At 41.0% G+C, this 14681-nt stretch overlaps 1 protein-coding gene across 3 annotated transcripts in view; it reads left to right on the top strand.

Annotated features, from left to right (window-relative positions):
• Positions 1-14681, top strand: part of STAG1 (stromal antigen 1) — a 158447-nt gene that overhangs the window by 78816 nt on the left and 64950 nt on the right. For 2 of the 3 annotated variants that reach the window (XM_041416390.1, XM_041416392.1), the window contains 2 exons: positions 11114-11190; positions 14174-14378. In XM_041416390.1, the coding sequence (XP_041272324.1) occupies positions 11114-11190; positions 14174-14378 (282 nt within the window). Of the gene's footprint in view, positions 1-8501; positions 11010-11113; positions 11191-14173; positions 14379-14681 lie in introns of those variants that run through there. The other variant, XM_041416393.1, reaches the window with a different exon arrangement.

Genomic DNA, 14681 nt, shown 5'->3' with positions numbered 1-14681 from the left:
CTCTTGTAAGAGCCCCCCCTTCCCACGCTTCCTGGATTCATTGGCTGCAGCAGAGCTGCACACTCAAGAGGGACAACAATGTCACCTCCAGAGCTCCTGTTCCCTCCCCAGATCACAATGTCACCTCCACAGCTCCTCTTCCCTCCCCAGATCATTCTGGTGTCTGTGCTAATGAAGCCAAACACAACAGCTGATAGCCTTGGGAGATGGGTGACTCCCCAAAGCTGACATTCACAGAGACTAAGTCAAGGTTGCACACAGCATCTGAAGTTTAGCACTTCTTAATTTCTGCTTTAATTTCTAAGCACAAATATAAGGAGTTGTGTGCATGTGATTTCTCAAATTCTTTGTGTTTCCTTACAGAAAAAAAGCTTTATACATGTGTTCAGATACTCAGAAGGTAAAAAGGGGCTTTAGGATGGGCTAACAGCTAAGAGGAACTGGGTTGTTGTCCTAGATAACAGGAAGAAAGAATTAAGTGAAAAAGGAGAATTCTTCTCATCTTTCATGCTTTTAAATGAGGAGAGAGAAAGGTAAAGGCATTGTTTTGTGCCAGCTCAGCTAAATTTTTTCATTGTGTTTTCACAGGTCATTGTCAGTAAATGGTCTTTAATATACTCTAAAGAAGTGATTTCATGAGGAGCAGAAGTAATGAAGAGGGATTTCTAATGTATCTGTGTTCAACTTTGCTGAATTATACAAAAGCAGGTGAATGTGCTCCTGAAGTGCAGGGTATGTGCAGCTGTATGGGAGACAATATTCTGGATGCTGTGTAACTCCAGAAAAGATTGGGACACACACTGCTGGGCGGGCGGTGGTTGTGCTGCAGGTGAAGCTGTTCTTGAAGAAGCAGCAGCATTCCCAGTGTGTGTCCCTGTCTGTCTCCAGCTCAGTGAGAGGCTGAGATTAACAGAGATTGGGGTCATGGTTCATGCCATTCCCCAGTGACCTCACTGGTTTCCATTCAATGACCTGCTTTTGTAAAATTCATTGGGAGACTGTATATCCAAGACCAGTCAGGTTTGGTTGAACAAAAAGATTGCAATTTATTAAGTAGCACAGTTACAGACAGAAGTGCACCCAAGTCTCATTTCCTTCTTTCAGGTTAACAAAAAAGAGCATAGAAATATTGAAGGTAGAAGGTGGATTTCACTTAAAGAGGGAAATTAAATGTTTTAGGTATAAGTTGTTTCCATCATGTTTCTGTGTCTCCAGTCTCACTTTTTGAAGGATACCAGCTTTCCTCAAATCGACAGATAAAGTTCTTCATCTTTCTGCAGCAGCTCTGCAGTGCTTACAAAGCCTCTGTTTTACTGTTGTTTAATGTGTTGGCTTTTTTCCATCACTTAAAGGATATGGGAGGATCCCAGTCAGCCCTTGCCTTGTGGCTCTCTGATGGTGCTGCTGAACACTGAAAAGTAAGGATTGGCTCTGGGAAAACTGGAGTTCAGCAGTCCCTTTGGTGTGCCATTGCTAATAAGGTTTGGCAATGTATAGAAACCAAATGCAGACACCCCTGCAGTCCTGATCCTTCCCTTCCACGTGCTGGAGCAGCAAACAACAACAGGAAAATGCAGAGGCCCTGAACTCAGGGTATTTCTTCAGAGCGGTGGCTGGGAAGCTCTCATGCAAGTAACAGCAGCTTCCTTGAGGAAAATGAAGAAAGGACAGTTCTCTCAAGGGACAGCAGGCCGCTGAGCAGGGAGCAGTGTGTGGTGGTCCATCAGCAGCTGCAAGGGACTTGCATTTGGCTTGCTGAGCTCTGTCAGATCTTTGGCAACTCCCAGGTGTGGCACAGAAGGTCTAGCCTCTTGTTTTTCTCTTTTTTCCCCCTCTTAGTTTTCTTACTAGGTACCATGTTTTGTGGACTCTAGAGCCTGTCACATCAGTTGAAAATCTCTAGATAATTACTTTTTGTATTTTTTAGGACTTGCCTTTCATCTTCCCTACTTTACTACTTCTGAGAAACACTGAGAAATGCAGGTAGAAATAAGAGTAGCAGATGGCTGAGGGAAGGATCAAAACTCCATCAGGGAAAGCAGAAAGACTGAGGGAAAGAGAATAGACCGTGGCTATCTAATCCTCCTGTGATCGTCTTTTGCCTCCTGACTTCCTCCAAAGTGGAGGTACCATGTTTGATGGCATTTTGTTTTAGGAGCTGGAGAGATGTTGATGCTGAGTAACAAGAGGTTTGTTTCTCTGATAAAGAAAATACCTTTTAGCAAAAACATGTGAAGGTGTGTTGCAATGCTGACAGCATGTGTGTGGGTTACTGCTGAGCTCTGGGAACCTGCAGATGGGACAGGCATGTCCATAGAAAGTGGAAAGAAGGGTGGACACTGAAGTAAATGTCCTTGGTTTCTGTGAAAGTGAGCATGAAGTTCTTTGAAGCATGAAATGTGAGTCAGTGTGGTGTGGTTAGGAGAGTCAGGATTTCCAGGAGGCCTTCCCAGGAGGCCTTCTGGGGAGGAGAAACCGGGCAGCAGGATTGCTCAGCTTTAAAAAGGCCGAAGGAGGATCTTGCTGCTTCCTTCAATTATTGAAAGACTAGAGAGAAGGGGACTGTAGACTCTTCATGCAGTTGTGAGGCAGGTAACAGACGCACGTTGAAATGTGGGGAATTCTAGTTTGACAGAATGGAAGCCATTTCTGCCATGAGCTGGTCAGGCACCAGAGGCAGAAGGGCTCCCATTGTGGGTTCACTGCCCTAGGACAGACTCACCTGATCTGGCTGGGACCTCTGTTTTGAGAAGAGTTTGGACTAGTGACAATCAGGAATTCTGCTACTTGAAATTATTCTACAATTCTAGACTTCTAAGGAGGGTAAGAAGCTGTGAGTTTGTCCTTCTGTGGACAGCATTTGGTAAAAATCATAGGAAATAGAAGAGTGATAAATAATACTGTGTTAAAATAGTAATTATATACTTACTGCTTTTAAAATTGGTGGATTAAACCTTTTAGTTGTCCAGAAGAATGCATAATAAAGAATCTATAGTATATGAAGCCTATTCCAGTATGGTGGAACAGAAATCCATTATTTTTCCTTCGAGAAGCTCTCAGTGTTTTAAAAACTGCTCTGGGGTTTATTGTAGAAAGTACAGAAGTGGTAGAAAGCAATTGCTCTCCCTTGAAATGAGTTTATCAGACAGATTGGATGTTTTCAAGGCCATTGTTAGTACACTGTCCCACACCTGAGTTTGTGTTATAACAAGAGATACCTGGTGCCAAGCCTCAGCTCACTCAGCAGGTACTTGTGGCCAGTGGAAAACTCCTCCAAGAGCCCAGGACTGGGGCTGTGCCCCAGGGACAGGGCACAGGTAGAATGCCTGTTGTTAGCAATGGCAATACTGTTTTCTCTCCATTGGTGGCTACAGAAATGCTTACACACAGGAATGTGCTCATGTTTGGGTTGTCAGGCTCTTGCCCTGTCCCACTGAGAAGTGTCTGGCACCGCTGTCTTTGCCCCCTCAGTTCAGGTGTCTGTGCACACAGACAGGTTCTTCTGTGAGGAGGGAAGAACTTGTGCTCACACTGGGCTCCTTGTTTCAGAGGGAAGCTTTGGTGGGGGCCTGTTCACAGGGTAGGGGAGGGGGGGAGAGCAGATGTGAAAACAGCCTGTGATAAAAGCACTCAGAAAGAGGAGATAGACCTAAGTGGACTTAGTGCAAATATTTACATTGTTGTATCTTACACTTAACTTGGAGCTCAGCCTCCACGCTACCTATGTTTATATTGCTGGATTTGAGTCACTTCTGACAGCAGGCAGCCAAAGGCTGCTTCCACACATGCACTCATTAGCTGTAGTTACTCACATTCTGCTCTCGGAGCCTGCTGTCATTGGGAATAATCTGAAAATACAACCTCTGTGCTTGGCAGTGCTCTGAGAGGCAAAGTTAAGAATTAGAAATAAAGGGCAAATTTGTTTGTACATATATTAGACACAAAAAATCTCTCTCAAACTTACGTTGCACCTGCACTTTCAACATTAAATGTAGTTATGACCATCCCATTTCCTAAAGGGTATATAAATTTAGAGAGAAAAACAAAAGGATGTGGAAAAGAATGGCAATTAGAAGAATAGTTTTTCATGCATTGCAAAAGATCCTGGTTTATCAAATAAAATGATCAACCTGCAGTTTTAGAAATAGAATGAGGTACCTTCTGAAGGAGTGTGATGCTAAGCTGCAGGTTGCATTGATGCAGAGTTCTGTGGAGATGGAAATTGCAAATGAGTTAAGAGATGATGGATCCACTATCAGCTGTTAAATCCAATAGTCACAGTGTGCCTTAACACTTTAGAGCTCAGGAAGACTGAACTACTGCCAAATGTGAGATTTGTGTGATGCTGACTTGTGCTTGCATTCTGCCTAACACCCTGTGCTGATTGCTGAGTACAGGAATCCCGAGGTTAATTTGTTTCATCACATCCACCAGGAAAGTTCTTAACAAACATCTGCTTACAGCACATGTGCAGGAAACACAGCGTGAGCAGTGCTCACAGAAACGAGCCTTGGGACCAGCCCTGGGGGAACAGGTGGGAAGTTTCAGCAGAGCATTTCTGGATGTGTTTCTCTCTCCTCAAGTGGGAGTGTCCTCTGTGCCCACAGACTCCTCCTTCAGCCAGGGTCACCTGGGGCAGTTCAGGGCAGGATGTGGCTGCAGGGCCACTGCAGAGCTGAGGCTTCCAAGAGCAAAAGCTCTAAGACATTGCCAGGAGCAAACTGCTGCCCTTGGGGCAGCAAGGGCTCCTCAGCTCTTCACTCGTGTTCAAAGTTACCTTACAAAGAGTTTGGTGCCGTATGAGAGTTGCTGCTTTAAGTCATCAAAGCATGAGAAGATCTGTCTTATGAAATAATTCAGTGAAAATATTAGATTGCAAGTTTAGTGTCTTTGGTTAGTAATTATATGGCTTCATGTAAATTGTCTCTGTGAGGATGCAAAGCTGCTTATGCTTGGCAAGTGCAAATGCTTTAGAGCCATTTCAAGCCAGCCTTATCAGCCTTAAACCCAAAGCTTTAAGGGAGTTTCCTTTATCAAAATTGTAAGACTTAAGCACATGAAGTGTACTGTTTCTGATGCACTAAATCATTTATTACTTATTTTTCTGCTAGTAGTCTGGGGACTGAGCATGCTTTCTTGCTGAAGAGCATTTTACCAATTTCTGCCTGTGACATCCTTTGGCAATGTTGGGTGGCAGCTGTCAGTCTAGGTGTTGTAAATAATTGTGTCACCAGCAATCTATCTGCTCCATTACTATCCTTTCTTTCAAAGCATTTATATCTGCTATGGAACATATTTTATCAACATCTTCACATGGAAAGATCTGTTGGTAGGTTCATTCTGTTCTGAAAACTGACCATTTTTGCTGTATCTGTTTTCCTGGTTTTAATCTGAAAACTTTTCTTGCACATGATTATTGCATATCAGCCCCTTTAAGAAAATGAGAGAGATCCTTGTAGGATTTTGAAAATGTCTGTGTTACATAAATGTATGACTTTTAGCTGGTTTTTGATGCCTCATGGAGCTCCAGGGGGGTTGTGAAGCACTACTTGACAGAAATAACATCAACCCTTGTGCAGACACACCAGATCTGTAGTACAACACCTCCCAGTCTGACACAGCAGTCACATTTAATGATGTGTAGTTCTATGGGTCACTCCTGAATTCTTTATTTTTTCCCTTTTTTGTTCTCCTGATATTCAACATAGTTTAAGCAAGTAACAAATTCTCACATATAATTGCAATTTCAGAATTTCGTAGAATCTGTTTTCTTTAAAGTAGGGATGAAGTTTCTATCTCTTTATACTATAAGAATATGTACTTTTTTCAGCAAGGGGAAACAGCTGGATTGTCAGTGGTATACATTGTTCTCTTCGTAAAAATCTCTGATTATCTTCAATGTATTTCTTCCCATACTTGTAATGAGGGAATAAGTGCCATCACTGTTGTCTTCTGGATCAAATAACATTTTGGATTTTAAAAGAGATTAGCAGTTCAAATCATATAAAATGCTAGTTATATACATAAAGTTATCTCCTTAATCTCATTCAGAACTTTGAACTTCTAAGTGTAATACAGAATTGCACTTAAAGTGGAACAGTTGTCGTTGAATTTGAGTATCAGAAATAAAGATTTGATATTAAATTCCACTGTAATGTACAGTGACCCCTGTGTTAGTAAAAAAAAATAAAATTAATAAATCCTCCCAGATTTTCTGAGAACCTTTAATGATGCTCCTTATAGATATCGACAGTATTAACATTACTGATTGTTTTAAGCACAGACACATGGAATTGTTTAGATTGGAAAAGCCCGCTGGCACTACTGAGTTCAGCCCTTCAACACTTTTCATGGCTGTACTGTGTATAAGGCCTTCACATTGCAAAGAGATTTCACAGAATACATTCAAACATATTTTTTGGGTTTTTTTGTAGAAGGATAGACTTAGGTGAACCATTAGAATTCTTTTTAACAGTTATCTATGATTTTCTGTTTGATAAGATTTTAATTGCACACGATTGTACTTACTTTTCCACTGGGGTTCTTGCTGATTCATTCAGTAAGAGTTCACTGGCAAAAGCTGCTCTAAGGATGAATTGGCTGTGTGCCTTATAGGAAGTCTCTGTCTTTTGAATATTGCTTCACTGGCAGCAGAAGTTGGGCAGTGTAGAGTCCATGCAGCAGGAAGAATTGGGGAATAAATCAATAAAAGGGTCTTCTATTCCTACACCTGCGGAAATTCAACTAAATATTTAGACTAACGTCTTTGTCAAGTCTTGACCTCTGGTCTCAGCAAAGAGTTTCAGTTTTTAGGGACAGAAATCAATAGAAAGTCAGGAGCCCTGGTGGGATTTAGGCATCTCAGTATCTATTTGGATATGCTTCAACTGCCCCACTACTGCTTCTATTTAAATTAATGATTAACATCTATTGATTCCAATGAGGTAAGAGCTACTTCAGTGTTCTTACATGATCGTGAGCGAGCCACAGAAAATGAACTTTTCTACTGGCCTGAGTAATTTTTGGGTAGATTCAGGCAGCTCTCTTCTGGAAACAGTCAGTGGAAGTGCTACAGCAGAGTACCCTGACCAAGGCTGAGCACTGAGAAATCATGTGCTCCTGATGGTTTGACTTCAGTCTTTATCATCTGTCACATGGAATTTGTCAGTACCACTCCTCAGATGATTGAAAACTGCACTTAAGGACATTATAGGAGTGGATTATTTCTTAGGATTTTAATTATAAGTGGGGCGAAAGGTATAGGAGTTGCACATTGAATGATATTAAGGGAGATAAATACTGCCCATCCAGCAGTTCTGTAATCACCATCCATCCTCACAAATGTTTTATTAAACTTGCTCTCTCTTGGCAATTTCAATTAGGTTCTGGTGCCGTGGTCTCCACTATTGAGTTTGAACTGATGCAGAAGAGCCCATTGTGTTTTTCATGTACTTTCCTGGGCAAATCTCCTTGTGTCTTCTTCTCAATGTCTCTATAAATCTTCCTCTTGTTTTTCCAGTTCATGTGTTTGAGAGATCAGTCTATTCAGTTACCATGAATTTAAGGTACCACAATTAATCCTCCTTTGGCAGGAGATTGTGGGCTTATTTCATATCCATTCATGTTGATCTTGAGCTGCAATTTTCCCACTGCTTTTCTTGCAGATTACTCAGTGTGGGCAGGTGGTCCAAAAGAGAAGGAATGAAATTGTTGTATAGCTTTGGTGAATAAAGGTCCTTGTGATGAAAACTGACCATACAGTATAGACAGTATAGCATGTAATAATTCATAGCATATAATTAATTACCATCAGCAGTTCAGATTTCAGGAGTGACTGTACATGGGTTCTTAGAGCTGATGTTTCTCTGATCCAACTTTTCTTTTCTTATAGAAATCCCAGAGCTGCCCTGTGCAGGAGGCATTGGAGTGTGGTACTTGTTGTGGTGGTGTTCCCTGATTGCCAGCAGTGGTCAGTGCCAGTACCTCCTGTTTGCAGCAGGAAAGGCAGTCATGGGACCACCCACATCCCAGGGGTAACCCTGTTTAACTCCTGGTAGTGAAGGCTGGTTGTTGCTCAGACTCGAGGGCTTTCACATCCTATAAAGCTCTTGGAGATCTTTATTGTTGCTTTGCTTTTACAGGCCTTATAATAAAACTGGTTATTCTTCTCACTCTAGATACATGTTTTCAAGCCACTGAGTCCCTGGTGTGTTATATCTCCCAGAAATACTATATCTGGTTTTGTACACAGTTTAGGGTTTTTTAAGGTGGATTCATCCAGTTTTGTATAGGCCCCTTTAGTCTTTCTCTTCTCTCATTGAAATTGTTTTGTGCTCTTTATGGGTTTTTTGTTTTTACTCTTAAAGGCCCTGTTGGGTACTGTGATTATTGAGAAATTATGTTGATACCTGTTTTATCTGAAAGTTAAACTGGAATTTGGTAGTTAAGGAAATATATGTCAGTGAGAAGACTTTTTAAAACACAATGTATGTGAATAGGTTTTAGCTGAGAACTTAGTCCTGAAGTAAAATAGGCTTCTTAATTTTTAATGGATTAAGACAATTTCAATTCTCTTCACTAAATACAGAGTGAGAGCTTCATGGCAGAGGTAAAACTCAGCTTAGAAAAGGACATGAAGCAACTTGAGTAAGGAAAAGACTTCAGGGATGCCTGTCACTCCTCAGTTGTAGTTTATAGACAATCTGTTACATATTAAGGATTAACCTGAAAATGGGAAAATTTTGCTTTTCACTAATCATAAAAACTATGGGTTTGAATAATGTTGACCACTGCAGTGCTGAAATGTGGTGTCACCATGAAATTTGAGCAAAGCCTTCACAGCATACTTACAGTGTTAAATGAGTTTGCCAGAAAAACAAATGGGGCTGTGCTGTGGTTGGGTGGGGGAGAGGTGGTGGAAGGAAAAGCAGTCAGGCCAGAGCCATTGCCTACTGCCAGGCAAGCAGAAACACTCCTTGTGCTTTCCATGACTTCTGTAAACTGGATCCTGAAAAGTGGAGGAAAGAATGGGACAGGACAGTGGGTAAGAGCTAGGTAAGTGTTCTCCACTCCAAGCGCTTGCTGATGCTCCCTTGGCAACCCTTGGAGCTCTTGCTCACCCTGGCAGCCCTGGAAGATGTCAGGAGTGTGTCTCATGGTGTGCACATCCTGCCTCCTGGTCCCAGCAAACTGCACCATTGTTTGTTGGAAGGTGTTGGAGGATCTCCCCAGCCTCAGCTGTGGCACCTCTTCGTGGGGATCAGTGACATGCTCCGAGTGCCCGGGGAGGGATGGTGCTCTCTGGGTTCTGCTCATGCAAGGTAAACATGGCCATGACTGTGGAGAAACTCAGGCTATGGCAGGTCATTAGAAGAAGCCATAAATAGATAAGAATAACATTAGAATCAGGGCTATAAACCAGTAAAATAGCAAATGTCAGTGGATTCTTCTGTGACTGAGGGGCGTGCTGCCAGTGAGAAGAGCAGCAGATAGCAGCATGCTGTGAAAGAAGGGCATTCCTGCAGCAGAGGAGGTTTGCAATAGTACCTGTCCACTGCTCTGACACATACTGGGAAACTACTTCATTTAGCCAAAAGAAATCCTTTCAGGATTGAGGGAAAGATTAAAATATATCTGCATGTGTAGATGATTTCCAAGCTGAGAAAATATTTTTTCAACTGTCACATGGTAGTATTCTCTTGGGTTCCTGTTTTTTTGTTGATATATTGCATTAGTAATTGTTTGTTAATGATATGGAAATTACCATGCACAAATTTAAATTGCCATTGTCAGAACTGAAGTTTGACAGTACTACCCAATATGAAATAGATAACAAATATTATTTCAGGAAGAGGCAAAGAAATCAGTATTTCATTTGCTTTGTAAAACTGTACCCATACTAACATAGAGGGACTTGGTGTGCTCTAACTGTGCTTGCATGTTTTGAAATGCATATATTTCTAGTGCTCTTTTTTAAGGAATAAAATACCACATGAAAACATTTGCATAATATTTAGTATATTTAAATTATCTTTATTTATCCTTTGTAGGGTGACTAATACTGTTAGCTGTTAAGCTGCTTCTATTATGGTCTGAATTTTTGAAGCCATGCAGTGGATTTTTAATCCAGTTGAACTTTTTGCAAAACCTGAGAGACTTTTTGTAATATTAATGATGTTGGGGTGGATTTTGTAGCTCTGCAGTTTACTTAATTTTTCTGAATTTCCTCCATTAACAAAAGAAGACTGTGAAGTGATGAAGAGAATATCATGCAGCAGCACCAAAAAAAAAATCTTTATGTTGCCCTGGGTTGCATGGTTAGATACTTAGGTAGTGTCTAGTTGCAGAGGCAATAATATGTCAGAATACTTTATTTGTGTACTGATTGAATTTTGATCAAGACACAAGAATTTTCATTTATACCTATTCTGTTCTGTTTTCAATTTTGTTAGCTTTGTTTGATTTACAATGGAAAATTAAACCTGTCAACTCCAGTGTTCAGATAGCAAGAGTGGAAGATCTTCATTAAAGAATAACAGCAATACTGTTGCTGATTTTGCTGCTGAGCTGGCTCACATCTTGGCTGAGCCCTTTGGAGCCTTTGGGTGTGGAAAGCGTGCCTCAGTCAATAAACCATGCTGGTCCTGAGCTGAGCAGTGTGAAAACTCCCAGTGGGTGCATAGAGAACATGGATATCTGTCCTGTCATCCAGGGCACTCGGCATGGAAAGTGCAGAACCACCAGGAGTGGCTGTGAAACTGAAAGATGGTGCTCATTTGATTTTGCAGACAAAATTGAAAGCCTTGGACAGCTGCAGACATGACACGAGTCCTCCATGGTTATCACTGCTTTATCATTTCTGCTTGGCTGTAAAGAGTGGAAGGATGGAAAATGATACTAATTCCTTGTTTGAAAGCACATTACAGAACAGATGAGTTCTCTTTCCCTACTTCTTCAAGAGACAGCCTTTTTCAAAGCATTCCTGTTAATGTTGCACTCTGCATACTCTTGTATGTATCACTGAGCTGTTTGTTTAGCAGCAGAAAAACATTGATATTTTGATGTAGCAAAACCATGTTGTATTCATTTCTTTTGTTCTTTCATTTCATTACAGGTACGGTAAGAATTGAAATGTTCAGGAACATGCAAAATGCAGAAATCATAAGGAAAATGACAGAAGAATTCGATGAGGTAGAGTATACAAATAGTTATTTGAAGCATTATGAAATATATTACCATATATTCTGGTTTAAATTAAAAATGCAGTGGGCCAGTGGATAAATAATGTCTCAATGTGGGAAACTGCACTCACAAGCAAAGCAGCAACTTCAGCTGTTGGAGGTGGAGATGGGCAGAGAGATGTTCATCAGAGCAGGCAGGAAGAGGAACTGGAGAACCCTCATCCCACTGAGAGTGGTGGTGGCATTGTGGGGGCTGAACTTCAGCTCTTGGGAATGCCATGATACAACAAAGAGCTCCAGATTCCTGACACATCGGATTCATGAGACAGGATTTTACAGCATCCTGCTCTGTTTTCTCTGTGCAAATTAATGTTTTTTTGCATTTTAAATGGGAATTTAAACCAAATAAAAACTTGACATGAAAATTACCATTTTGGAACAGTGATATGGAAAGAAATACTCTTTCAAAAGATCAGAGCATTTTATTTGAAAGAAGTAAATTACAATTCAGACTGGGTATCTTCTGTCACAATAAAAGTGTTCCTAATGGTGAATGCTTTTTAGTCTTGAGATTTTTGGACTGTGTTTTCTTTTATTTTTGGTGTATCAAAAGCTGAATATTCTAAGCATTCATTTTGTTTAGTGAGGAAAACTAAAGCTGGAGCCAGAACTTCTGTAGGACAGCAGTGTCTCTGACCAGTTCTAAATGAAATGCCAAAGCTGTGATTCAGAAAGTTAAGCAGGAAAACAATAAATACAAGAAATTTTCTTGATGTATTTATACACAATTTCCTTCCTTACCACAGCCTTGAACAACAAAATATTTCAGTTAATGCCTGACTACAGCCATAGGGATGCTCCTTTTGTTGAGTGATTGTCCCATAGTTGATGAATGAAGTATTTTTCAAAAAAAAACCTTTTTAAAAACTGTCAAAGTTTTTTCTCACAGGAGGAAAAAACCTCTTCCTATGAATGTACTTGAAAGCAACATCTCTCAAAGAGTTACAGTTACTGGTACATAGTCTTTCTTTTTCCATTGCCTAAAACTTTTCAGAACTTCTGTAGTTCTAAAAAAAAGTTTCAGTTCTAGCTTCTGCCTTAACATTTGAATGGATTTGTGAGAGAATTTGTGGGGCTTAGTACAAAGGCATAAAATTGTTAGTCCTAGGCTGCAACCCAATGAATATTTTGAAATCTGGAATAAACTGTTGGCATTTCACCTGTAGTAGCTCCCCCAGTACCCCAGAAATCCCAAACTTCCCATTGTTCCATGAGTGCTGCAGGAATTAGCTGGCTGCTGGCCTGAATTTTGCATTTATGGCAGGGATTGAAGTATTTATTTTCCTCCTCATGAGCGGAGAAATGCTTGTGCGGCATTTAAACGATGGAAATAACTTTGTGGATAAAGTTCACTTTGGGACAGGGAATTCCATGGACATCCTTTGGCTGCGCTGTTTGGCTTAGGAGTACAGGTGTTTTGTAGGTGAATTCCCTCATAATTTTTGTGCTAGAGCTGGCAGGTGAGCAGAGACTTGGTTTACTTTGAATTTTCTAAGCACTGGGCCATGAAGTATTGTGTCAGTGTCACAAATGTATCCTGTTTTTATTGGTATTCAAGAATAAAAGATCCATGAAGTGACTTTATTGTAAGTTTATTCTTCCCGTTTCAGCCAGATGAGGTGGTCATGGTACAGTCTCCATAGGCTTTTCAAAAGAGTTATCTGATACGTACTTGCAGGTTAAAAATGCACTGCACAGAGATGAGTATTTACACACAGCACTTCAGACTATGAAGTTTTGTTCCAAAAGACTGCATATACACACACCTCAAGGAAGCACATGTTATGTACCAAAGTTCACATGTAGAGATCCATTGGTTATTTTATGGTGTGGTTGAAGTGGGTGTGATTTAGTTAAATGTGGTGGCTAAAGAGTTTTCTGTAGGGGAATGTTGTTTATGAAGTTCAGGTTCAAGGTTGTTTGCTTGCAGCTCCTCTGTGCTGACATTGCTGCCTTTGCATGTTTCAGTCTGGGTGATAAGTCCTGAGGAGGAAAGTGTTTGTTCCTCACAAAACCGCAGAATAAATGTGTACAAATGGATGTAACTTTGGTACTACTGACTTCTTATGTTGGCTGAGAGATTCATGGTGGAGCATTACTGCCTTGATGTTTTGGATACTCTGGAATTGGCTTGCAAATCAGGTGGTCAGGGAGATTTATACTCAGGCTTTTTCACTGAGAGGGAAAAAGCATTTTCTGATTGTCAGGTGACAGTCTCCCTGTAATGCAGTATATAAGGTGAAGGTAGTAAGAGCAGACCTGGAGAGGCATTAAATGAACATGCCTAGTCCAATCTTGTAATCATTTTCTGAAGATCAAGTGTATGAATCTATGGTAAAACTTCCTTTACTGCTATCAGAAGGCAAGTTTTACCACTAGAAAAAGGCTCCATTTACAAGATAAAACAGGGTGGTGCTTGCTTTCTGATGAGGAAACTGTAAGCTTGAATAAACCATACTCAACCGTAAGCTTGAGCAAAGCAAAGTCTGGGGAGAAGGGCAGCCAGCTGATTCGAATATTGACCTGGAGTTGAAGTGGGGATGGAGAATGACACAAACTGTCGATCACACAACCCTTTTTTCAGGTTTTGACCTTAAACATTTTGAAATATTCCTGTCTCATCCTTTCCTCCCACTTCCTAAACAAGGATACAAGGAAGAGAATTGAGTCTTGATACTTATTTTGGACTATACGGAGCCAATACTGCAAGTAGAAAAGTTACAAAGATGTCTTTGCAAAAGTGGTTTCATGCCAATAAGCCTCCCTCTTTATTGAAGAACAATGTGTTATTTATATTTGTTATTTTCCCTTGGCTTGAAGGAAGAAGATGATGTTTATTTTAGAAGCACAGACCACAATGGGTACACCAACATCAAAATAAATTAAATAGGGACACCTTTAATACTTGACCTTTTTCTTTTCTTGTTCTGCAGGACAGTGGTGATTATCCCCTGACCATGCCTGGGCCTCAGTGGAAGAAGTTCCGCTCCAACTTCTGCGAGTTCATCGGGGTGCTGATCCGGCAGTGCCAGTACAGCATCATCTACGACGAGTACATGATGGACACGGTGATCTCGCTGCTCACCGGCCTCTCCGACTCGCAGGTCCGCGCCTTCCGGCACACCAGCACGCTGGCTGGTGAGTGAGCTGCCCGGGGGGCTCTGTCACACTGCCTCTGCTGCTTATCCACTGCCAGTACTTGTAATTGGGATTGAGGTGGACCCTGACCAACGTTAAAACTGTGGGAAGCTTCATCAAATCCAAGTACCACATATGGTGCAACTATACTTAAAATCCGCCTTTTTTATTTGGAAAGTGCTGAGGCACATAGAGATTCCTGTCATCCCCAGGGCCTCCAGTGCATCTTGGTAATCAGGCCATGCTTATGTCTTGTAATTTGTTATTAATTGTTCACTTGTACAGAATGCTGGAGTAATTATA

This window comes from Onychostruthus taczanowskii, unplaced genomic scaffold (genome assembly GCF_017590055.1).
Source record: "Onychostruthus taczanowskii isolate IOZ18803 unplaced genomic scaffold, ASM1759005v1 scaffold51, whole genome shotgun sequence".
Classification (NCBI taxonomy): Eukaryota; Metazoa; Chordata; class Aves; order Passeriformes; family Passeridae; genus Onychostruthus; species Onychostruthus taczanowskii.
Note: the sequence above shows the minus strand (reverse complement) of the source record. Positions and strands in the feature narration are given on the sequence as shown.